The sequence below is a fragment of the Eriocheir sinensis genome, chromosome 40, assembly GCF_024679095.1.
Source record: "Eriocheir sinensis breed Jianghai 21 chromosome 40, ASM2467909v1, whole genome shotgun sequence".
Classification (NCBI taxonomy): Eukaryota; Metazoa; Arthropoda; class Malacostraca; order Decapoda; family Varunidae; genus Eriocheir; species Eriocheir sinensis.
The window spans coordinates 13852581-13876472 of NC_066548.1; the positions used below are offsets into that span (position 1 = coordinate 13852581).

At 40.6% G+C, this 23892-nt stretch overlaps 1 protein-coding gene across 6 annotated transcripts in view; it reads right to left on the minus strand.

The window, feature by feature from the left end:
* Positions 1 to 23419, minus strand: part of LOC127009389 (proton-coupled amino acid transporter 4-like) — a 68418-nt gene extending 44999 nt beyond the window's left edge. The window contains exons 1-4 of one of the 6 annotated variants that reach the window (XM_050882458.1): positions 23273 to 23419; positions 8469 to 8661; positions 8167 to 8317; positions 1145 to 1351 (exon numbers count right to left, since the gene is read on the minus strand). In XM_050882458.1, coding sequence (XP_050738415.1) covers positions 1145 to 1351; positions 8167 to 8317; positions 8469 to 8656 — 546 coding nt within the window. In that variant the 5' untranslated portion in view covers positions 8657 to 8661; positions 23273 to 23419. Of the gene's footprint in view, positions 1 to 1144; positions 1352 to 1874; positions 2664 to 8166; positions 8318 to 8468; positions 8662 to 17870; positions 18003 to 18099; positions 18258 to 19391; positions 19478 to 23272 lie in introns of those variants that run through there. The other 5 variants (XM_050882459.1, XM_050882456.1, XM_050882457.1 and 2 more) reach the window with 5 other exon arrangements.
* Between the last annotated feature and the right edge of the window lie 473 nt (positions 23420 to 23892).

Consider the following 23892-nt stretch of genomic DNA (forward strand, 5'->3'; position numbering starts at 1 on the left):
CCATATACTATGTCGAAGGAGATTTACTATATAGGCTGTCACAAGTCACTGTAGAATATAATTGTCCTCTGTTTGCCAGTGGTTTGCTTGAAGTCAACAGTGTTTAGAGGTCTGTACTTTGTTCCTTTGTAAAGCTGCTCTGAAATAAGTATCTTCTGCACTGTCAAGGGGTTCAAGAAGCTGTTTCTCAAAAAACTCATCATTAATGCACCATATTGCCAAGATCATTTTGGCATAGGCTCCTAAGGGTCCTTTTCTCCCCTGCCGCTCTGCCATAAGGTCCCAACACCAATCTTTTCCTCTCATATATTAGCTATAGCTATGTGAGAGAAAGAGACAGGTGTTGGTACTGTGTGGCAGAGCAGCAGGAAGGAAAGGATCTGCATGAGCCAATGCCAAAACAATCTCAGCAATCTGGTGTCACTATAGTTGCAGCTGCCCCAACTTATATTTTATTTAACTTTTACTTTATCTAATAAAAACAAACTAAAGACAAAAGTCAATTATTATATGATACTTGAGACAAAAGGGTTGTGGTTTCAGGGTGCCATAGCCATTTAACTAGGTGTGGGAGATATTAAAATGGCGGTAAATTATTTTTTGTTTCGCACAGTTGGAATCCACATACTATGAACCCAACATTAGGCCCAGTACCTAAAAAGCAATTTAGGGGGATTTATTAATGGCAAAAGTCAGGTCTCTCCCCATTAGCTGAATTATGGGGCAAATTATGGCAAGAATTGGGGCCATTTTCTTCCATATTTCAAGGTCAAGACCACAAAATTGAGGGTGGCAGACAATTTTGGGGGCTCAGCACCTTTAAAATGTTCTAAAAAGCTTGTCTGTGCACTTTTAACACAAAATGCCTGCAACACTTTATCAAAGCATTAATATGAAAATCAGGACCTGTCTATTACAGCATCACCTGATGAAACGTATCAGTGAATAAGTTCATAGGACAAAATCTAAAAACAAGTCATTCATCTACTACAATTTACATAAAGGAATACTTTTTTCTGATGATTAATGACAAAAAATAATAGCAATTAGAGGAATAATTACAAAGTAAAAACAGGTCAGTAATTTACTTGACACTCAAGAGGGCAATAATATTTTTTCTCAGAGTACAGTAGAGTAACCTCACCTGTTTAACATTGGCTGCAATAAACACAACATAAACACAGCAGAAGCCTAACTGTGTCAAGGTAAGGAAGGTATTTAACACCCGGCGAGCTGTATTGGCAAATCGTCTCAGGGGAGCGGGGCCAGTGGAGAATGCGTGGTAGCCAACTTCAGCATAATCCATTCCAGCAATGCCCAGTCTCTCCTTTAGCTCATGAGCACACTTCACCTAAAAAGTTAAATAAGGAAGAGGAGTTTTAAGTCCTTGAAATTGCTGATTCTATATATTAAACAATAAGATTAAAAGACTGTTTAAAAGAGCTCATTTTTCAGAAGGGAAATTTGTTTCCAATTGTGAAACAACATTCTTTTGTTGGAGTTACAGAACTGACCCCTGTGTCAAGTTTATATACCAGAGCATGTCAGGTGGGAACTACATTGCACACTAACACCTTTGATTCTACTCACACTTGACATGTTTTCAAACAAAGGACACTTGACCCAACATTAAAAAATAAAATAAAATAAAATAAATAATAATAATAATAATAATAATAATAATAATAATAATAATAACACTGGCCAACAAATTTATCATCTAATTTTTTTTAGCTGATTTAAAACAATTTTGATGTGCTGAATCCAAAAATCACATTGGTTTTGCTCAATCAGGTCAACTTTTTTATCTATCGCCACATGATGTTTTACAGTTTCTTTTTACATTTTTAAAAAAAATTTATTATTTTTTTTACTTTCTTCGCCTGTAGTGCCGGTAGGCTTTCTTCAGGGGCCTGGTGGTTGGCCCAAGCCTGTCATGGTGCAGGCAATTTTTATAGTGGCGCCATTAATGCTAGGCTCATGCTGCCCCCCCGGAACTCATTCTTGATTCACTTAGACGGTTTCTTCTAGAGTCTGGGTTGATGGGTGGTCTTCAGGACAGCATGTCGGTAGTCTTAGGCCACTCGGCATTGACTGAAAAATCCCAGGTGGTAGCGGGCGGATTTGAACCGACGTCGTCCATGGAGCCGTGAATGTGGGGCCCGCACGCTAACCACTCAGCCACCGCCTACATACAAGTATTTTGTATTTATATGAGGCAAAATCTTTCTTATTTCTTTAAATAAACGAATTCTGAAGTTTACATGCGCCAATTTTTGACCAACTGGTATTTTTCTTTTGCATGTGAATGAAATGGATTTGGCCAGAAGATCTTGCAAAAATAAGCCCAATGTATTCTGCTACATCTGCGGTGAATACACCGTTGTTCATAACAGGAATCCAGTCACAAGTTTCATAAAGCGTGCTTACTATGCTTATTTTAGTAGGAAACTTGGTGACCAGGATAAAGCTTGGGCGCCCCACATGGTATGCAAGACATGCACCAAGTATCTGCTTCATTGAACCAAAAGCAAGAAGAGTTGTCTTAACCCCTTCACTACGGCCAGGCCAAAACAGCGCCCCGCGCCGTATCTGGGATCGCTGCGTGCGCCATTTTTTCAAATGTTGCTACTGAATATAACAAGTTTTCTGCCATAAACTCAACATAATCATCATGTATTATAGTATATGAAAACATGCAGAATTAATTGGTGCACATAAAGAAACTCACTACGGCTGGGCCAAAACAGCGCACTGTGCCGTATCCGGAATCGCTGCACGCGCCAAATTTAAAATATTGCTTTTGAATATAACAAGCTTTCAGCCATAAACTCAACACAATCATCATGTATTATATATGAAAACATGCAGAATTAAATGGTGCACATAAAGAAACATCATTAATTGATAATTATGAGATGTATGCATAAATATAGAGATAAAATACCTCGTATATTGGCTAAAGCGAGCCAGGACGCAGTATGCGTGTCCTCGGATATGGTACGGGGCACGCAATGATGCAGTATACGTGTCCTCGTGTTGAAGGGGTTAAGTTTGGAATTCCCATAGTTTAGAGGGAGTCGACAAACCATGGCACTGACTGCTACTTCTGTGTTATTGATTTGACTGGGATCAACAGAAAGAACTGGAGCAGCCTCAAGTATCCTGGTCTTGAATCAGCACGTCGTCCTGTAGCTCATTGTGATGAAATTCCAGAACCTGTCTTTGGAGAACTTCCTGACAATAGTGACGAAGATTCCTCCAGTGTTGAAGAAAATGAAGAAGTGGTTCTTGACAATGATGCTCCACATCCTTATTCTCAAAAGGAGCTACATGATCTAGTTCGTGATCTTGGCTTGTCAAAGTCCTCTACCGAACTGTTGGCATCCAGACTGAAGGAAAGAAAATTCCTCTCTGACAGTGCTCACATCACCTACTACCGCAACAGACATCAAGAGTACCTCCATTTTTTCTCTGAAGAGAAGGACTTGGTGTACTATACAGATATTGCGCAGCTTCTGCACAAGCTTGGAGTGCCACAGTACCAACCCTAAGATTGGAGACTGTTCATTGACAGGAGCAAGCGATTGCTGAAATGTGTTCTGATGCACAACGGCTACCAGTTTGCCTCTATACCCCTCACTCACTCGACTACACTGAAGGAGAAGTATGAAGAGGTGAAGTATGTGCTGAAAATTCATTATGATCAACATGAGTGTTTGATTTGTGTTGACCTGAAAATGGTGAACTTTTTCTTGGGACAACAGTCCGGGTTCACCAAGTGCCTGTGCTTTCTGTGCATGTGGGATAGTAGAGACAAAGCTCAGCATTACACAAAGAAGGACTGGCCTGTACGGGAGGAATTGGTGCCTTGCAGAGCAAGGAACATCATAAACAACCCTCTGGTGGACAGAGACAGGATACTCTTCCCACTGCTGCACATCAAGCTTGGCTTGATCAATCAGTTCACCAAAGTTCTGGACAAGGATGGTGGCTGCTTCAATTATTTGTGCTATGCTTTTCCAGGATTGACCACGGAGAAGTTAAAAGTTGGCATCTTTGATGGTCCTCAACTCCATCAGCTCATCAGAGATCCAGAGTTTGAAAATTTAATGAACAAAGTGGAACTGGAAGCGTGGAAGGCTTTTGTTCTTGTCGTGAAGAACTTTATTGGCAACAAGAAGGCCAGGAACTATGCAGAACTTGTCACCAGTATGCTGACTGCTTTCAGAAACCTTGCATGCAACATGAGCATCAAAATGCATTACTTATTCTGACATTTGGATCGGTTTCCTGAGAATCCGGGATCAATGAGTGACGACCACAGGGAGAGATTCCATCAGGACATGAAAGAGATGGAGACCAGGTATCAGGGACTCTGGGATGCAGTCATGATGGCTGATTACTGTTTCTAGGAGTTCAAAGAAACGGAAGTTCATGCCCTGAATTTTGAACAATGATGACCTAACACCGTATCCAATTTACATGTATTTACTTTTATCAATGTCTACTATTCAATGTACACTTATCAATTTTTGTAACATTTAATTAATGAATTGTGTTAGAAAACGATTTTCTATCTTAAAAACCTATTTCGGACGAGAAATATTAACAAAAATCAACCGAAAATATCACAAAAATGTAATTGATTTAGTTATAAGATCGGATTTTTTAAAAACTGACTTAGCACAAAAAACAAACCTGATCGAGAAAAATGGGTGTCATTTTCAGATTCAGCAGTGCAAATTTGTCCTAAATCAGTTGAAAAAACTTAAGACAACTTACCGTATTTGACGGCTTATAAGATGCATGGGTTTATAAGACGCACCCCCTGATTTCGGTAGGCATTTGAAAAAAAAAAATAAAATAAAATAAATAAATAAATAAATAATAATAATGATAATAAATAAATCAACAGGTTTGAACCACGAGTGTCAGGTGAAGCTTTCTCGCCCGATAACATTCATAGCCCTCCCCATTTTCCGGTCAAAATTAAAGTTTCACATGTATTCAGATCCTTATGAAATCCCAATACTTTATATTTAAAACCCTTAATATTTGCCGGGATCTAACAGAATTGGTCCTTCTTATAGACTCGAGGGTACTGCTTTGAGATGTAAATAAACATGGTGGAGACAGTGACATTCAGAGGGGCAACGGGTATAAAGTCTGTGCATCATATTTCTTTATTATTATTCTACATGATAAGTCTAGTTGTTGTAATATTCCAGTACATTTTTAAAACATAAGGAAGTGTGAAATTTCGAACTTGAATGTGCTTCAGTGTTTGTCGAACACGTATGTAGAGTAAGAATGTTAACCCTCTTGCACACCATAAGTTTCCAATAAGTTTCTGTTCCACTCATCATGCATTCCTCAGGCCCGAGCAGCCTTTTTTTGCCGCCGCGATACTCTACATTCCTGGACGTATTTTACCCTCACAGATATATCATACACCAATAAATTTTGTATCAATGGCTTCATAAATACTTGTACTAAAACATGTGCAAATAAAAATAGAGGAAAATATATATATAAACAATATAAATTTGTTTTAAGTCTCCGTATAGAGTATTGTAGACAATAAATCCTAAGTACCAACTCTTCCCCACTCACTAACTCTAAATTTTGTGGGCCAACTTTTTTAGCTGAATATATGTTTCGAAGTAGAATTTAGTGAGGATTCTTATGGTACAGGTAACTCTCGATTTACGCGAGTATTGCGTTCTTGGAGAGGTCGCGTAAATCAAAAACAATGTAAATCAAACAAGAGGTAGGTTTCTGTCGAAAAATAAAAACCGTATTTTTCAGCGTATAGCGCGTACCTTTTTCACATAAAAAATGCCTGAAAGTTTAGCCCTGCGCCTTGTACGCCGAATGTACAAATTTTTAATGATTTTTTTCTTCTTTGGGGTGTTTTTAAGGGTCTTTTTTGTCTTATCCAATAACAACAGCAAACTTTCCTTTATCATTGTATATAATCCTTCATAGTCCGTAGCTGTCTCATAATATGTTACCATAGAATACAGGGTGATCTAATAACTACTATGCAAAATTGAAATCGATGGAGGATTGCCCATGCCTTGTTGTTATCCCGTTTTTCCGTCGGGCGCCATTTGTATGATCTTGATCTTGATGTCACAGGTGGCTTGATTGTATGACTAAGGAGCAGTACAAGCTACATAAAAAATCATATTGGAAAAAAATATCCATGTGTTCATTATTAATTATTAATATTAGTGAGAATAATGGGGTAAATATGATATCAGAAACTGTACATCATGAGTCTTGTACGAGGAGATATTTCGCGCAATACCAGCCAGGCCGCCATTTGCATTGTTTACAAACCACACAACCACACCCATACAACAAACAGCTGCATGGCGTGTGTCACCAGAAACGTGTGAATTGTGTCTTGCCTAGTTCTCTGTCATAACCTACGAGTGATGGTGGGAATAATATGCTTATTCACTTCATTCAGTGGAGAGAGAGAATATCCATATCACCGAGATATCCACTCAGTCTCAGCCTCACTCGTGTGAGGAAGAAATGAGGGACACCATGAGTGGGCAGAGTGGCTAGCTAGTATTGGTACCGGTACCGAGCAGTCTGGTACCGGTACTGTACCATATAGCTAGTACCGTTAGTACCGGTACCTGCCCACCCCTATTGTTGAGTAGCGTGGCAGCGTGGGTACTGTATTGTTGTTCAAGTGGCGCGCGGGAAGAACTGAGCTCTGCTGTGTGGCCGCGGCGCTATGTGAGTCCAGCTGCGTGAGACATCTGGTGGCCACTCCATAAAATATCGCGTATAAGTGGAAAAAACGTGTAAATAAATTTTTTTTTTTGGATTTTGGACCCCGCGTTATTTAAAAAACGCGTAAACCAAACTCGCGTAAATCGAGAGTTACCTGTATCCTCAAAATCCTCATACGCCTAATAGTTCCTGAGTTACACTAAGTAAACTGTATTTTTTCCTCTCCCGTCAGAGTAGGCTAACAAACAAAAATCGCTCAAAGCTCCTCATCTACGCTCCTTAGAAAGATTGTCATATGTTACCATTAAGAAACTTATCCCAACAAATGACGCTCCCAAATTTGACACACTTTCACCCAAAACTTAATTTTTAATAATTTTTTTTAACTTTTATGACGCGTTCCGCGTCATTGTGCACCAGGACCTTTTACCCTTTGATGACGCTAAACACGTCATCGTGTGCGAGAGGGTTAAAAGATAAACGCAAAATGGAAAAACAAAAACTTGTAATTATTGAATAATAACCTATCTTCTCAATATCTCGTCAATATCATCCATATATTGTTTGTGTTTATCAATCAAACAAAGATAAATAGTTTTATGAAGAAGGTCTGTCTTATCTAAATGATCCCTATCTACTAAGGAAATGTAGAGTGTCTTGCGCATGTTGTCAGGTTTGCTGTACAACCGTCCACTATTTTGTTTAGGTACAAGTATTAAGTCACTTAATTTTCTTCCTGACTGGTGCCATTTTAAATGAAGTAGAGGTAAGTATTACTGTTATACACTGTTACTTTAGAAAAGAGTTACCATTATTGCTGTAAAAGTGATCACCACCTTGTTTACGTTTGCAGTTTAATTTAAGTGCAATTCCTGCACCAAAACTTCACTAGCCAATGACCCAAAGCTGAACCTAATAAGACGCAGGGTGATTTTCAGGGACATTTTTTTGGAAAAAAAAGTGTCTCATAAGCCGTCATATACGGTACCAATTTTTTTTTTTTTTGTAACCCAATGTAATTTAAGTTTACAGTTAATAATATGCAGAATTATGGAAAACTGAGTCTAGCGCTATCATGTAAACCATGTAAAATGGAAGTTGATAAGATACATGTCAAGCTTAAGCTTAAGTCTTGAGATCTAGTTAACCTTCCTCAGGCATTGTATCTGTTGGTATACATAGCAAATGTAGATATATATATATATATATATATATATATATATATATATATATATATATATATATATATATATATATATATATATATATATATATATATATATATATATATATATATATATATATATATATATATATATATATATATATATATATATATATATATATATATATATATTTATATATATAGCTAGATAGCTAGATATCGTAGATAGATGGATATACACTTACCAACATGTGCATGCAGTGAATACATATGGTAGCAATAAGTGGAAGGAGGACTGTTCCAGTATATAGTCCAGAGTTTTTGAGCCCATCTGGCATGGCAAGTATTCCTGTACCAATGTTTCCTTTAATCAAGTGAATTAGAGTTTCACAATTTCTGAAAAGCAAAAATTAAAAATATGAAATAATTATGATCCACATCAATAATTCACAAGGCTATAATATAACCACATCCATGCAAAATTACTAACAACTCAAGATTCTCTACCTTGGTCACCAATTATTGCTATTTTGAAGTGAACACTAACGTTGTTTGTTGATGAGCATCATCAATGTGATGACCAGAAGCTGTGAGACCATTGTTCTCATCTCTTCTTTCATCTGGTTTGGGCTGATCACTCTGGTGAGAACTTGAAGATCTTCCTTGCTGTTCTAGGTCAGGATTAGGATCTGGTCCAGTGAGAAGAGGCCTGTTTTCTTGATTATTACTTGACATGGTTCCTTGGAAAAAGGAAATGTATATCTTAATTAATACATTTCATATAATAATAATTCATCACTGTGTATGTATAAAAGCTAAAATAATGTAAAAGTAAAAATAAAGTAGGTAGGGAGCATATGCTAAGTTGCACGTGGCCTCAGTGCTCATCTCCATCTCACTGATCTTGAGGCTGTGGTGGGGAAGAACCCAAAATTCAAAGATAAAACATATTCAATCTGTCTGTCAATAGCTATGATACACATACTGTTCCTTCAGGGAACTTTTGAAAGGATAGCCAAACTTAAGTCTCCAGTTTTCTCTATTCAAAAATAGTTTTTTATTTTTTTACAGCAACAAAGGAGGCAGCTCAAGGGCACCAAAAAAAGGAAACAATAATAAAAAAAAGCCCGCTACTCGCTGCTCCTAAAAAGAATCAAAAGAGGTGGCCGAAAGAGAAGTCAATTTCGGGAGGAGAGGTGGTCCTGACACCCTTCTCTTGAAAGAGTTCAAGTCGTAGGCAGCAGGAAATACAGATGAAGGAAGATTGTTCCAGAGTTTACCAGCGTGAGGGATGAAAGGGTGAAGATGCTGGTTAACTCTTGCATAAGGGGTTTGGACAGTATAGGGATGAGCATGAGTAGAAAGTCGTGTGCAGCGGGGCCGCGGGAGGGTGGGAGGCATGCAGTTAGCAAGTTCAGAAGAGCAGTCAGCGTGGAAATATCGATAAAAGATAGAAAGAGAGGCAACATCGCGACGGAATTTAAGAGGTAGAAGACTATCAGTAGGAGGAGGAGAGCTGATGAGACGAAGAGCCTTAGACTCCACTCTGTCCAGAAGAGCTGTGTGAGTGGAGCCCCCCCACACGTGAGATGCATACTCCATACGAGGGCGGACAAGGCCCCTGTATATGGATAGCAACTGCGCAGGGGAGAAGAACTGGCGGAGACGATACAGAACGCCCAACCTCGAGGAAGCTGATTTAGCAAGAGAGGAGATGTGAAGTTTCCAGTTGAGATTTTGAGTTAAGGATAGACCGAGGATGTTTAGTGTTGAAGATGGTGATAGCTGAGTGTTGTCGAAAAATAGGGGATAGGTGTTTGAAAGATTGTGTCGAGTTGATAGGTGGAGAAATTGAGTTTTTGAGGCATTGAAGGACACAAGGTTCCTTCTGCCCCAATCGGAAATGATGGCAAGGTCTGAGGTTAAGCGTTCTGCAGCCTCCAGTCTGGAGTCGTGTACTTCCTGTTGAGAGGGTCTTCTATTGAAAGATGTTGAATAATGCAGAGTGGAGTCGTCGGCATATGAGTGGACAGGACAGTTTGTTATGGAAAGAAGATCATTGATGAATAACAGGAAGAGAATGGGTGATAGGACAGAGCCCTGTGGAACACCACTGCTGATAGGTTTAGGGGAAGAACAGTGACCGTCTACCACCGCAGAGACAGAATGGCCAGAAAGGAAACTGGAGATAAAGGAACAGAGAGAGGAATAGAATCCGAAAGAGGGCAAATTTAGAAAGCAAAGACTTGTGCCAGACTCTATCAAAGGCTTTCGATATGTCTAGCACAACAGAGAAAGTTTCACCGAAACGGCTAAGAGAGGATGACCAAGAGTCAGTTAAGAGAGCAAGAAGATCGCCAGTAGAACGCCCGTTGCGGAACCCATACTGGCGATCAGAAAGAAGGTTATAAGTGGAAAGGTGCTTTTGAATCTTCTGGTTAAGGATTGATTCAATAGCTTTAGATAGACAGGAAAGTAAAGCTATAGGGCGGTAGTTTGAGGGATTGGAACGGTCACCCCTCTTAGGCACAGGCTGTACAAAGGCATACTTCCAGCAGGAAGGAAAGGTAGATGTTGATAGGCAGAGACGAAAGAGTTTGACCAGGCAGGGTGTCAGCACGGAAGCACAGTTTTTAAGGACAATAGGAGGCACTCCATCAGGTCCATAAGCCTTCTGAGAGTTGAGGCCAGAGAGGGCATAGAAAACATCATTTGGAAGAATCTTAATAACAGGCACAAAGGAGTCAGAGGGGGGATGAGTAGGAGGAATATGTCCAGAATTGTCCAAGGTGGAGTTCTTACAGAAAGTTTGAGCGAAGAGTTCAGCCTTAGAGACAGATGAGACGGCAGTGCTGCCGTCAGGGTTAAGGAGAGGAGGGAAAGAGGAAGAAGTGAAATTGGAGGAGATATTTTTGGCTAGATGCCAGAAGTCACAGGAAGAATTAGAAGAAGCAAGGTGTTGACATTTTCTCTTGATAAAAGAAGTTTTGGTAAGTCGGAGAATAGATTTGGCACGATTCCGGGCTGAAATGTATAGATCATAGTTAGCGGGAGTTCGAAGGCTCTGGAACCTTTTGTGAGCTGCCTCTCTATCTTTAATAGCACGAGAACAAGCATGATTAAACCAAGGCTTTTTTCAGTTTCACGGTAATACTTAACTAGATGTCCACCTCCCCCTCCGCCACTCCAGCCCCCCATACCCCCCTAACACAAGTTTGGGGACCTGTGGGGAACTGTTTTTTTTTTTTTTGGGGTGTGTGTGTGTGTGTGTGTGGGGGGGGGGGGTGGCAAAATCACTGAAAAATGGGCTTCCAATATTTCCCAAGGAACTTTATAATCTGAGAGCTAACAGGGGGCTTCGCCCCCCTCGACCCCCCCCCTTAAAGTACCCGGGTTATTCTAGCTAACAACTGCTTCTAATATACCAAAAAAATAGCATGCGGAGTGCATAGGATACTTCATTTGCTTCACATTTGTTAAGTTTTTACTTACTGGTCATACCAATTTACTGCGTAAACAGCTTAATTATGTTGGGATGCCTTGAAAATTTCCAAGTCCAGTGTTGTTGTTTGACACGAGGGCTTCCTGGCCAGACTGAGCCTCATTGCTGCCTCACACTAGTGACACTACACCACAGAAACTAGTTCCTAAGTCAGTAATATCAAGAACACGCATGGATCATTATGATATCGGACATAAAACGGTCCTACGTTATTTTCTTCTCTATATTAAAGCAAATAATGGCGTAACTATTTGTATTTTATAATTTTCAAGGACTATACATTCAGAGAGTATTCATATGCCTCGGTATATCGTGCTCTGCCATTGCCACCTCAGTCTTCCACCCGGCGCCATGTTGCTTGGACCGAGACTCTCACTCCCTCAAAATATCATTCTACTTCACCTCTCGGTAAGTGTTAACTGAGTATTTAACCTCTTTATTGGTATGCATGTAGTTTGACAAAAGGACCAATTACTATCCCAAAACCAAGTCGAATAGTGACACGGGCGTGTGACATCTGTGCTTTGTGAATAACCGTCGTATGAAGCTTGTCACATGTCAGAAACCAACTGGATATTGTTCAACGCGCGCTACTCGTAGTTTAAGTAAAATGGAGGCCAGGGTGATACAAAGTAATCGGTAGGTCCCTCCCGGGTAAGATGACAGCAGGAGTGCCAGTGCTGGATGACAGCTGTCACAAATCTGTCTTATTTTGTACCCAAACTACTCGGTAACAATCATCTACCATCAACTTACAAGAAGTGGATGGGTTAACCATCGGTATTATACCATATGGTTTTATTGTTGAAAATAGGGGATAATTTTCATGAAAGTGCAGCCTCCTCTGGCGGCAGGCGCGACGGCGGTGCAGCCGGTGTTGCGAGAAATACATCCTCACAGAAATAAGTCACATATACAAGTGGGGCAAAGCCCCCCCGTTAGCAGGTCGTAAAGTTCGGTTGGAGTAGTCAAAATATATTTGACATGCGGTGTGGCCCGTCAGAAATTATGCGGCATGGGACGGATTGGGAGGGCGGCAGTGGTGGTGGTGGTGGTGGGGGGTCACTATGCCCACCATCCAATGACACGCCTGACACTCGTCAACAGACCGAATGCTAGGTCATATTGGAATAGACTACAAGAGTATGCATTAAGGAATTTCCTTACTTTTGCGACTAGGAAATTTTCCCTAATTTAGGGATTTTTCTAGGGAAATTTTGTAAGCCCATTTTTCAGTGATTTTGCATTCCCCCCAAAACCCCAGTTCCCCACAGGTCCCCAGGCTTGTGTTGAGGGGTAGGGGGGGACGGGGTGGTGGAGGGGGAGGCGGACTTCTTGTAAAGAATTACAAGTTTCACTGTAAACTCAATTCAGTCAGTATATACATCTAACTGATGGTCTTCCAGCCATCATATTTATTTATATTTGATTATTTTTCATGCACATTCATCACAAATTTACCATTAAGGATACTCACTGCCACTCTGGGCATAAAGGGATGGTAACCACACTTCAGTAAGGCCTTCAGCCTAAACAACCGCTTACAGACTCTTTGCAGAGAGCTTGACGTGGAGTTCTTCAATGCCTGGGACAATTTCTATGGACAAAGTGAGCTCTTCCACAGGGATGGAATACACCTGTCTCCCATCGGGGCAGCCAGATTCGGAAGGCTCCTCAACGATGCATTACCTGACACCTGATCAAAAAACGACCCTCAGCCACGTCCCACCACACTGACCATGTAAATAGATGCCATGCATCGCAACAAACCCACAACCGTGATCCCACAAGTACCACCACCTCTATTACCAAGCCTCTAGATAACTTAAAATCCCTTAGTTTCAATGTGCGTAGCCTAAGAAACAAATCTGATGAACTGAGATGTTTTGCTCTAACAGAAAATTTTGACATAATTGCTATAACCGAAACATTTATCGACACCACAAATATTGATTTAAGTTCCGAATACAACATAGATGGCTACAGACTCTTCAACAAAGATTGTGTAAACCACAGAGGCGGTGGCTTTGCCCTTTTTGTCAAAAACTATTTGCAACCCACTGACAAAACACCAAGAGACAGTAGCGTCGAACATTTGTGCGTGCGAGTAAACATTGCAAAAGTCAATTTAAATATATGTCTCCTACAGGCCTCCCGGGCAATCACTCGATGATGACCTTGAAATGTACAGCGGTTTAAGGCAGTCACTTAATAACAACGACTCACTGATATTAGGAGACTTTAACCTCCCCCATATCGACTGGGCGACACTGTCAGGTACAGAAGGCGAGTCACATAGAATGATCGAATTTCTAGAAGAAAATTATCTAAGCCAAATGGTTTCTGAATCAACTCGACAAAATAACATACTCGACCTTGTTATAACGACCCAAGATAACCTAGTCAGTAATGTCACGGTAGGAGAACACCTCAGTTCTTGCGATCATAAATTAGTGTGCGTCGACATTAGAGCTCAAACATCAGTGACTGAAAATAAAGTAAAGGTGCCCAATTTCAAAAGAGCTAACTTCATAGAAATCCGACAAAAACTAACAGAAATACAACTATCAGATGACGGCAATGTAGAGGAAGCCTGGCTAAGCTTTAAAAATCACTTACTCACTCAGCAGAACACATTCGTCCCCTTCTGCGAGAAGTGAATTAACACTAATAAAAGCCCACCTTGGTTTAATAGCGAAATTAACCCCTAAAGGGCCGGAGGCGGCTATAGCCGCTTTTCCACGGAAGGGCCGGGGGCAGTTATAGCCGCTTTGCTTTTTTCGCGCTAAATTTATTTACTTTTCGGTAATTTTCGATGACCATTCGTTGGCAACACTGCCAGAGATATGTTTAGGCTACTGCTTCAGAATCTTGCCCGCTCTCACGATGGACAGGCGTACTGACACGGATTCTGACGCGTCCGATTTCCTGCCAGACCCTGCCGAGCCCAGCAGAGCAACACGAGAATGAGAAGAGTATGCTACAATGACTCCCAAACCACACATCACAAGACTGTGTTACATAGAGAAAGCTTAGAGTATTGACTATATATAAGAATTAGAGCATGGGGGCATCCGTTTTCATTACGCACTAGTCAAGGCCACACAAGCGAAACGAACGCAGAGCGGGCAAGAGCCTCGCTAACTCCAAAAGTCTCTCCTCTTCAACTCAATATTTCTCCAAAACCACAGCACATAGAAACGTTTTCATGCAATAATTAAAAAGAAGAAGAGTTGATGATGACTATGACGACAAAGTAATTTGTTATTGCATTGTAGTTCAGCAGAATCAAGTGTGTGAATATAGGCTATTTTCGGTGTTTGGTGCTGAGGTGCCGGTCCTGTGGATGTTGTAGATGACCACCCAGGCCGGCCCTTTAGGGGTTAAACACTCAGTCAAGGAGAGAAAATTGTTTTACAGGTTAAAGAAAGAACAAAACACGCCCAAAAACATTAGACTTTAGAACGATGCCGGGCGACGAGTAAAAAGATTAGTTTGTCAGGCAAAGCGTAGATATGAAGAAAATATTGCAGCCAACTGTAAAAATAATCCGAAATCATTCTTCAGATACATAAACAACAGAAAGGCGATCAGAAGTGGAATCGGACCTTTAACAAACAGCGACGGTGCACTAGTGACTGACAGCCAACACATTGCAAACCTCTTAAAGTTACTTTTCCTCGGTGTTTAATACTAACAGTCTTCCTCCCACTACCACCAGCACCAGTACTAATGTAAATCTCGAGCATGCATTGCCTAATTTTGAAATAACAACCGATGAAGTCCTTAAAGCTCTCCATTCACTTAAAACAAATAAAAGTCCCAGACCCGATAAAGTATATCCTATACTGCTTAAAGAAACAAAGAGTGAAATAGTCTCCTCCCTCACAACTGTATTCAATATGTACTTGCGACAACGCATCGTCCCTTCGGATTGGAAAAAGGCTAACGTGACACCGATTTTAAAGAAAGGAGACAAAAAAATACCAGGTAACTACTGACCCATTAGTCTAACTTCAATTGTAGGTAAGCTACTTGAGAGCATAATTAGAGACAAAATTGTGAGTTACCTCGAAAGCCACTCATTAACCCTCTCGTGCACGATGACGCGTTTTGCGTCATCAAAGGGTAAAAATTCCTTGTGCACGATGACGCGAAACGCGTCATCAAAGTTAAAAAAAAATTATTAAAAATTAAGTTTTCGGTGAAAGTGCGTCAAATTTGGTAGTGTCATTTATTGGGTTAAGTTTCTTAATGGTAACATATGGCAATCTTTCTAAGGAGCATAGATGAGGAGCTTTGAGCGATTTTTTGTTGTTAGCCTACTCTGACGGGAGAGGAAAAAAATACAGTTTTCTTGGTGTAACTCGGGAACTAATAGTCGTATGAGGATTTTGAGGATACCATAAAAATCCTCACTAAATTCTGCTTCAAAACAAACATTCGGCTAAAAAAGTTGGCCTACAAAATTTCGAGCTAGCGAGTGGGGAAGAGTTATTACTTCTGATTTATTGTCTACAATGCTCTATACGGAGAATTGAAACAAATTTGTATTGTTTATATATAAATACTCCTTTATTTTTATTTGCGCATGTTCTAGTACAAGTCTTTATGAAGCCATTGATACCAAATTTATTGGTGTATGATATATCTGTGAGGGTAAAATACGTCCGGGAATGTAGAGTATCGCGGCGGCAAAAAAAGGCCAGTCGGGCCTGAGAAATGCATGATGAGTGGAACAGAAACTTATTGGAAACTTACAGTGCACGAGAGGGTTAATTGGGGATTCACAACATGGCTTCCGTAACAAAAGATCCTGCCTATCAAACCTATTGACCTATTATAACGACCTCTTCTCAGTTTATGACATAACCAAATCATTGGACGTAGTCTATCTTGATTTCCAGAAAGCGTTTGATAAAGTCCCACATCATAAATTACTTTACAAATTAAAGCAAATAGGTATTGATGGTCAAGTAAACCAATGGATCACGAATTGGTTGAGCAACAGACAACAAAGAGTGGTGATTGATGGATTTAATTCAGAGTGGGCGCCAGTCACTAGTGGCGTCCCTCAGGGCTCAGTTCTTGGCCCAGTGTTCTTCATTATTTACATCAACGACATGGATGTTAGACTCAATAATCGCATTAGTAAATTTGCAGACGACACAAAGATTGGTAACTCGGTTCTCACTGACGAAGACAGGCAAAGCCTCCAAGAGGATTTGCACAAAAATTTCAGCTTGGCCAGATAGATGGGAGATGCCCTTTAACATAGACAAGTGCTAGGTCCTTCAAGTTGGAACAAGAAATAAGAAGTTCGATTACGAAATGTGCGGCGTTAAACACACAAGCGTTCAATGTGTTAAGGACCTGGGGCTCAAAATCGCGTCAAACCTCAAATTCTCACATCAATGCATCGATGCAGCAAATAAAGCAAACAGAATGTTGGGCTTCATTAAAAGAAACTTTTTATTCAAGAATAAAGATGTAATACTTCCACTCTACAATAGTTTAGTCAGACCCCGCTTGGAATATGCAGCACAGTTTTGGTCTCCTCACCATGCAAAGGACATTGGTAAATTAGAAGGTGTTCAGCGTCGGGCAACAAAAATGATCCCTTCCTTGCGCAACAAATCCTACGAAGAAAGGCTTTCCACCCTTAACATGTTCTCTCTTGAGAAACGTCGCCTCCGAGGAAAACTGATCGAATGTTTTAAAATACTTAATAGTTTCACGAATGTAGACAGAACAAAATTGTGTATGATCGATGATGCTTTGCGAACGAAGAACAATGGCATAAAACTCAAATGTAGAGAAGTAAATTCAGACTGCACCAAATTTTTCTTCACCAACGTTGTAGTGCGAGAATGGAATAAGCTCCCACCGTCAGTGGTCCAATGTATCACGATTGACTCCTTTAAAAACAAGCTCGAACGTCACTTCCATGAACTTAATATTAACTAGAGTAGAAAAGCAACGTTTTGGAGCCATCTGATTAGTGTAGATTCACTTAGGTTTAAGGACAGACCACCTAGTCAAGACCATGGGGTCTGTGTGGTCTGATTTTCTATGTAATTCTATGTAATTCATGATTATGGCTTTTGGGAGTCTTTCAATCGGCCCTGGAAGGCACACTGTGATTATATACATCAGAAAAACAGGAAATACACAGTAAAAAATCTCTAAATGTACACCAATAAGTCCCAGGTATCAAATCCAAACCTTCAGAGTGAAGTTATTACAGTTTCTCCAATGTATATTAATGGTATGTGCCATCCCAGGATGATGAAAAGTCACTCTTCATTCCATTAAACTAGCGGATCCCCACATTAACCAAACACGTTATATTATACCACTTAGTAAGTAACCTTTAACCACTAAATTATGGGCCTATTACCGCACAATAGTAATATAATGCAGCTTATCTACTTGGGTGTTAATTACTTGTATTACCAGTGATGAATACCGCATCAAAATCTATTAAAAAAAAAGAGGAGTAAGGTGGCGGAAGTTCTGGAGTGACACCAAGGAGAAACACTTGCCACAAAACCAAGAAAGGCTCTCTGACATCACTGGAGAACGTCTGCCACAATGTACTGAGTGCACCGTAATGAGTGAATGAATGAATGAATGTACCGTAATGAAAGAATGAATGAGGCACGTGAAGGAGTACCTATATAACTGTTCCCCAGATGTAGACGGACTTTGCTATTCCCTGTAGGTATCTTTTTCCTGGTGGCAGGGAGGCACTCCTTGTTGACGCCTTGTTGTCATCTGACTGGGGAGCGTTTCAACCCGTGCCTCAACCCTTCAACCTTCTCTCCATGTAGTGTATATTCTGGTGGCAATGGTTTACAAAGCACATACTTTAGACCATGTATAATTGTATCGGTTATAACGTATATATTGGCATTCCACAATAGTATATCGTAATCACCCTGATTAGAAAACAGTATTTACTGTTTTCCTACATATAGGGACTCGGACATGTTTCGTGACTGGGGGTGAATAGTTTTTGTGTATACAAAAATACAATGCACCTCTTTATTTTCAACATGGTTTACTACAAAATAAGTTACTTAAGATAGACATTTCACATTCATACGTGAGTCTTCATTGATTAAAGCAGAATTATATAATATATATGTTATTATAGGTGAATACCTCACAAAAAATGAAGTCGATTAGTGACAATGCATTACATAAGATAGACTCTGGAAAGGAAGGACTCCAAAGAAGACATAAGGTCAATAAGAGAAGGGTACGTACCGTTACACGTGTACTGTACGTCGCTCAAAAATGCCCGGCCCTTAGATATTTTTGTCATCTAGTGAGAGAATACTTTCTGATGTTTGTATATACTTACTTCGAGATTAACGAATATCTATAATGCCTATATATTATTTTGATCCACATACGTTAGCAATGCGCTAACTCAAAAATTACGTAATGAATGGTTGGCTGCCGACAGTGGCTGCCAGGCTTCTCTCAAACCCTCAGTCCATGACAGTCGCCGCCTGTCTTGATCTTGATACATGTCATAGAATTTAGAACATCAGTGTGCGTGTGTATGTGTGTGAACAGGATTTAGGCTACTTTCACAGTGAATTTAATTGCTACTTTTAGGGAATCCTTCTGCTACTTTTGATGAGTCTGATCTGGCAACACTGCCGCTGCCAGTCATGTGTTTAGCCGTGGGAAGGAGATTTTTAACACTGGGTCAGCTGCATGCCGGTTCAGGCCGCCCGCGGCGTTCAGTAATTCTTCATTGTGTTGTGGTTGCATGGGTGCAACTAGTAATCGCTACAGACAGACAATATATAGGTTTTTCAAATTTCCAAAAGACACTGTCACGTGATATTAAAACTAGTTCATCATAGATTATGCAGCTTGCATTTATTTCACTTTATCTCTTATGCGCAATATATAAGCATCAAAGTCGTCATTAAGAAATGGATTACTTACATATTATTAGTGTGGTAATGCTGCTAGCCGACCGAGTCGGTCTGTCGACGAGGACTGGCGTGTAACTGGCAGGAGAGAGAGAGAGAGAGAGAGAGAGAGAGAGAGAGAGAGAGAGAGTGTGTATGTGTGTGTGTGTGTGTGTGTGTGTGTGTATTGAAATGAATTGAAATATTTATTGTTGTAAAATACAACAAAGGGGAATGGCTGTCTTGCAGACAAACCCCTGACTAGGCATTACAAAAAATAAAAATCTCCATTATACAAAAATAAAAACACATGTTGAGGTTTGTTAACAGAAAAAGGAATTATAATGTAAGTACTGATAATATTCCTGAGTAGGTACACATGCAATTACCTAAATTACCACCTGACAGCAAACTTTGGGTACTCTTTAATTATGGGAGGTACAATGTTATGATTAATAAACCAGGTGACAAGGGAAGGCACATCACTTATGTACCCTGTGGACTGTAACAGGCTATGGCAGGACACTCAAGGACATAATGCTGTAGAGTGTGACCTCCCGGCCTGGCGCACACAGCACAAGACTATAGGGTGGGGCACCACTCACCTCCCAGTAGTATTTACACCCTAGTCTAAGACGCATTACAACCAGATCATATAAGGCACTCTTTCTACCGTAGATGACATTGGTGTCTTGCGAAACATGGACATAGTGTATAGAGCTTGGACTACCCCTCTTATAGCAGCTGGCAATGGCAGAGTCGATTGAGCTTTGTGTGTAGAGTTTAAGTCTGCCCTTGATATAATTATAAGTATATTCTGCAGGAGTGCCTTCTAAAGTCCTATTAAGGGCACGCCGAGCCAAAGCATCCGCTTGTTCATTAAAAGGGATGCCCACATGAGATGGCACCCAAGTGATCGAAGTGAACCCGATGATTGTCCGTCTCTAAGCCTTCAATGGCAAGAAGACACTGATGTACAATATCGCCGTCACATGGAGAGGTGGACAGTAGTTCATATAAGGCCCCTTGACTATCAGCAAAGAAGAATACATCTTTAGCAAAAGGATTCACCACAACACGTAGTCCTTCCAGAATGGCATAGAGTTCTGCACGCGTGGAAGACAGGTGATCTGGAAGCCTCTTGGAGATCTCAATATCAATGTAGGCATGTTGGCTATCGTAACTGCGGATAAAGACACCACAACCTGATTTGCTGCCATCAATAGACCCATCACAATAAATATGGACAGCATGAACCTATGAGTGTGAGTGAGTGTGAGTGAGTGAGTGTGAGAATGTGAGTGTGATAGTGTGAGTGTAAGTGTGAGTGAGTGAGTGAGTGTCAGAGTGTGAGTGTGTGTGTGAGAATGTGAGTGTGAGTGTGTGTGTGAGTGTGAGTGTGAGAGTGTGAGTGTGAGTGTGAGAGTGTGAGTGTGAGTGTGAGTGTGTGAGAGTGTGAGTGTGAGTGTAAGTGTGAGTGAGTGAGTGAGTGTCAGAGTGTGAGTGTGAGTGTGTGTGTGAGAATGTGAGTGTGAGTGTAAGTGTGAGTGTGTGAGTGTGAGTGTGAGTGTGAGAGTGTGAGTGTGAGAGTGTAAGTGAGTGAGCGTGTGCGTGTGTGAGTGAGAGTGTGAGTGAGTGTGAAAGTGAGTAAGTGAGAGTGACACACACACACACACACACACACACACACACACACTGAAATGTTTCAGTACCCCATGAAATATCTCTCGTTTTCTTTATTATTCTCCGCCTTCTCTATCATACTAGCTGCTGATGACGTCAAAACCTGCGCGTGAAAAGACCAGTCTATTCTCTTGATCTTGCTATATAGTGTTGGTGTGGGCACTGGGTATGGACTGGTTGGGATGGCGAGATCGACGTAACGCGCCCCCCAGCGTACGTAAATTAAGCCCCCACTGATTGATTGATTGATTTGCATCGGGACCGGAAACTTGAGGCGTAAGTCAGAAACGAATAGAAACATTTAGGAGAGGCTTTACATGATATGATGATGATGATGATGAAGGCGATGATATAGTAATATGATGGCGATGATGGTACATGGTGATTTTAAGCGATAGCAATATTTTTTATTCATTACAATTATGTACTTGCATATTTGGAAGATTTATTAATCCAGTTCATTTTGATCTTATTTGTTTGTTTGGTCGTATTTACATTTATCATCTATTAAGCTCCTGTTGACGTCACGTACGGTCTTGTTGCACTACTTGGAGCTAATAGTAAACATGGATGCAAAAGTGTCAGCTGACCACAGTAGTGTATGCTCACATAAGCGACTTGAAGCGGAAAATTACCAGGGAATCTTCCTGCAGTAATATTCTGAGAATTTGATTAACTTATCCTCTAATCACAACATTGGCCCTTCGCACCTGGGAGTCGCAGTGGAGGCCTCGTTACTTTCCTGGGCCCGCCAGATTAGTCTGCGGCTAAACACACAGGAATTTTTGATAACGCCACGACCCTCGGTGACCACTTGTCACTCTACCGAACACGAAGCACTTTTCTTCATGATAATTATATAATCAGCAACATACATGCACAAGCTAAAATTAAGTTATTAATATACAAACAACAACAAAAACAAAAACAATTAACTATATAACAGTAACAAGTTTGTTGATATCTGCGTTACTAGTAACATTGTTGTGACTCATACATGTTGAATATTTGTAAATGATAATAAAAACTATAAATAGAAGCCGTCTGGTCGTCAAAATCCGACCCGCCCCACTTACACGCACACACCACTCCGATAGCTCAGACGGTTAAAGCGCTGCGCTGCCAGGCTTCGTGGCGTGGCAGGCAGAGGTTCGAGCCCCGCTCAGGCGTTTTTTTTTTTCCCGCTGACTAGAAGTGGTTACTGTCCCCCCTTGAGCAAGGAGAAAGGGGTGGGTGTTGTGTGAGGTCCTGACAATGCCCAGAGAACGACTAATGATCATCGAGCCTTAATGCTCTAATCGGAAGGGTACACTTGCTGGCGATTGCGAGTCCAGCTTATGATCAGTCGTGATGAAATACACACACACACACACACACACACACACACACACCGCTCCGTAGCTCAGTGGTTAATAGCTCTGCGCTGCCATAGCTTCGCAGCCTGGCAGGCGGAGGTTCGAGCCTCGCTCAGGCTGGGATTTTTCCACTGACAAGGAGCGGTTACTGTCCCCCTTTGAACAAGGAGGATGGGGTGTGTGTGAAGGTCCCAGAGATCGACTATATTGAGCTTGGTCTTGTCGGGACCTATACTTAAAAATTGCTGGCGATTGCGAGTATATATAACTCGTGATCAGGTCATGATATGAATTACACACACACACACACACACCTACCCAACCCCAATCTTCAACCTTCACCCCTAACCCCAAATCCCTATCCCTAACCCCCATCCCGGCCTCCAACCCCCAACCAAAAAATCAAATTTCAAATCATCATATGAAATCTTGCAACACGGAGGGTAAAATACATACCAATGTTAATTGATGCAGCAATCATGCAGAAACGGCGCAGCTGAACCCTTAAAGGTGAGCAACAGTTTCACAAGTATATACTACACTTGTGTAACCATGCTGTCTATTTCGTGGATATATATATATATATATATATATATATATATATATATATATATATATATATATATATATATATATATATATATGTAAACGTGACTAAGCTCGTATCTGTTGGTACTCGATCGTAGGTCACTATATATATTTATAGAAGGCTGTTAATTGTTACCGCTCTAGCAATTAAAGCAGCTATATATACCTACTTTATTCGGTCAGATCATTGACTTGTAGTTTTGTAGTAATAATTTCATCCAAATTACTTGATGTGAATTACAGTGCCTTCTTGCATGTATGGCAATGTAAGAACTATTGATATACTTACAGATGCAAGGTCCAATGGGTAGCTGCTTATAACTCATCCGGGTCCGTGGGAGCACAAATGAGCATGTACACGTAGTATGTGTGTTCAGAAGGAACACCAGCCTTGGTCTGCTAGCCTACCCGTTCACGACCTCTTGATATGTTGTTTACGTAGGCACTGATACAGAAAGCACTGCGCTGTCAATATTTTCTCTCTCTCTCTCTCTCTCTCTCTCTCTCTCTCTCTCTCTCTCTCTCTCTCTCTCATACACACATACACACACACACACACACACACACAGTGGCAAATATTTATTATTATGACCGGGGGGGATGACTGTTCACGATAATGTGGCGAGCGAAGCGAGCACAAGCAGCTGTTTTTTTTTTGTATAATTAATCACATTTAGGTGTATTCTGAGGCCTATGTTTCACTAAAATTCATATATTTCAGTAATAAGATTATGACCAAAATATAGTGTGTGTGTGTGTGTGTGTGTGTGTGTGTGTGCAGAGATCGATACCTAACTCATTACATAGATATTTGAAACTGCAAGTAAGACATCCACACTTTAACTAATAGCGTAAGAGCGAGTGGCTAGTTTGTGTATCTGTCCACACGGACCACACCTGTTAACTCAC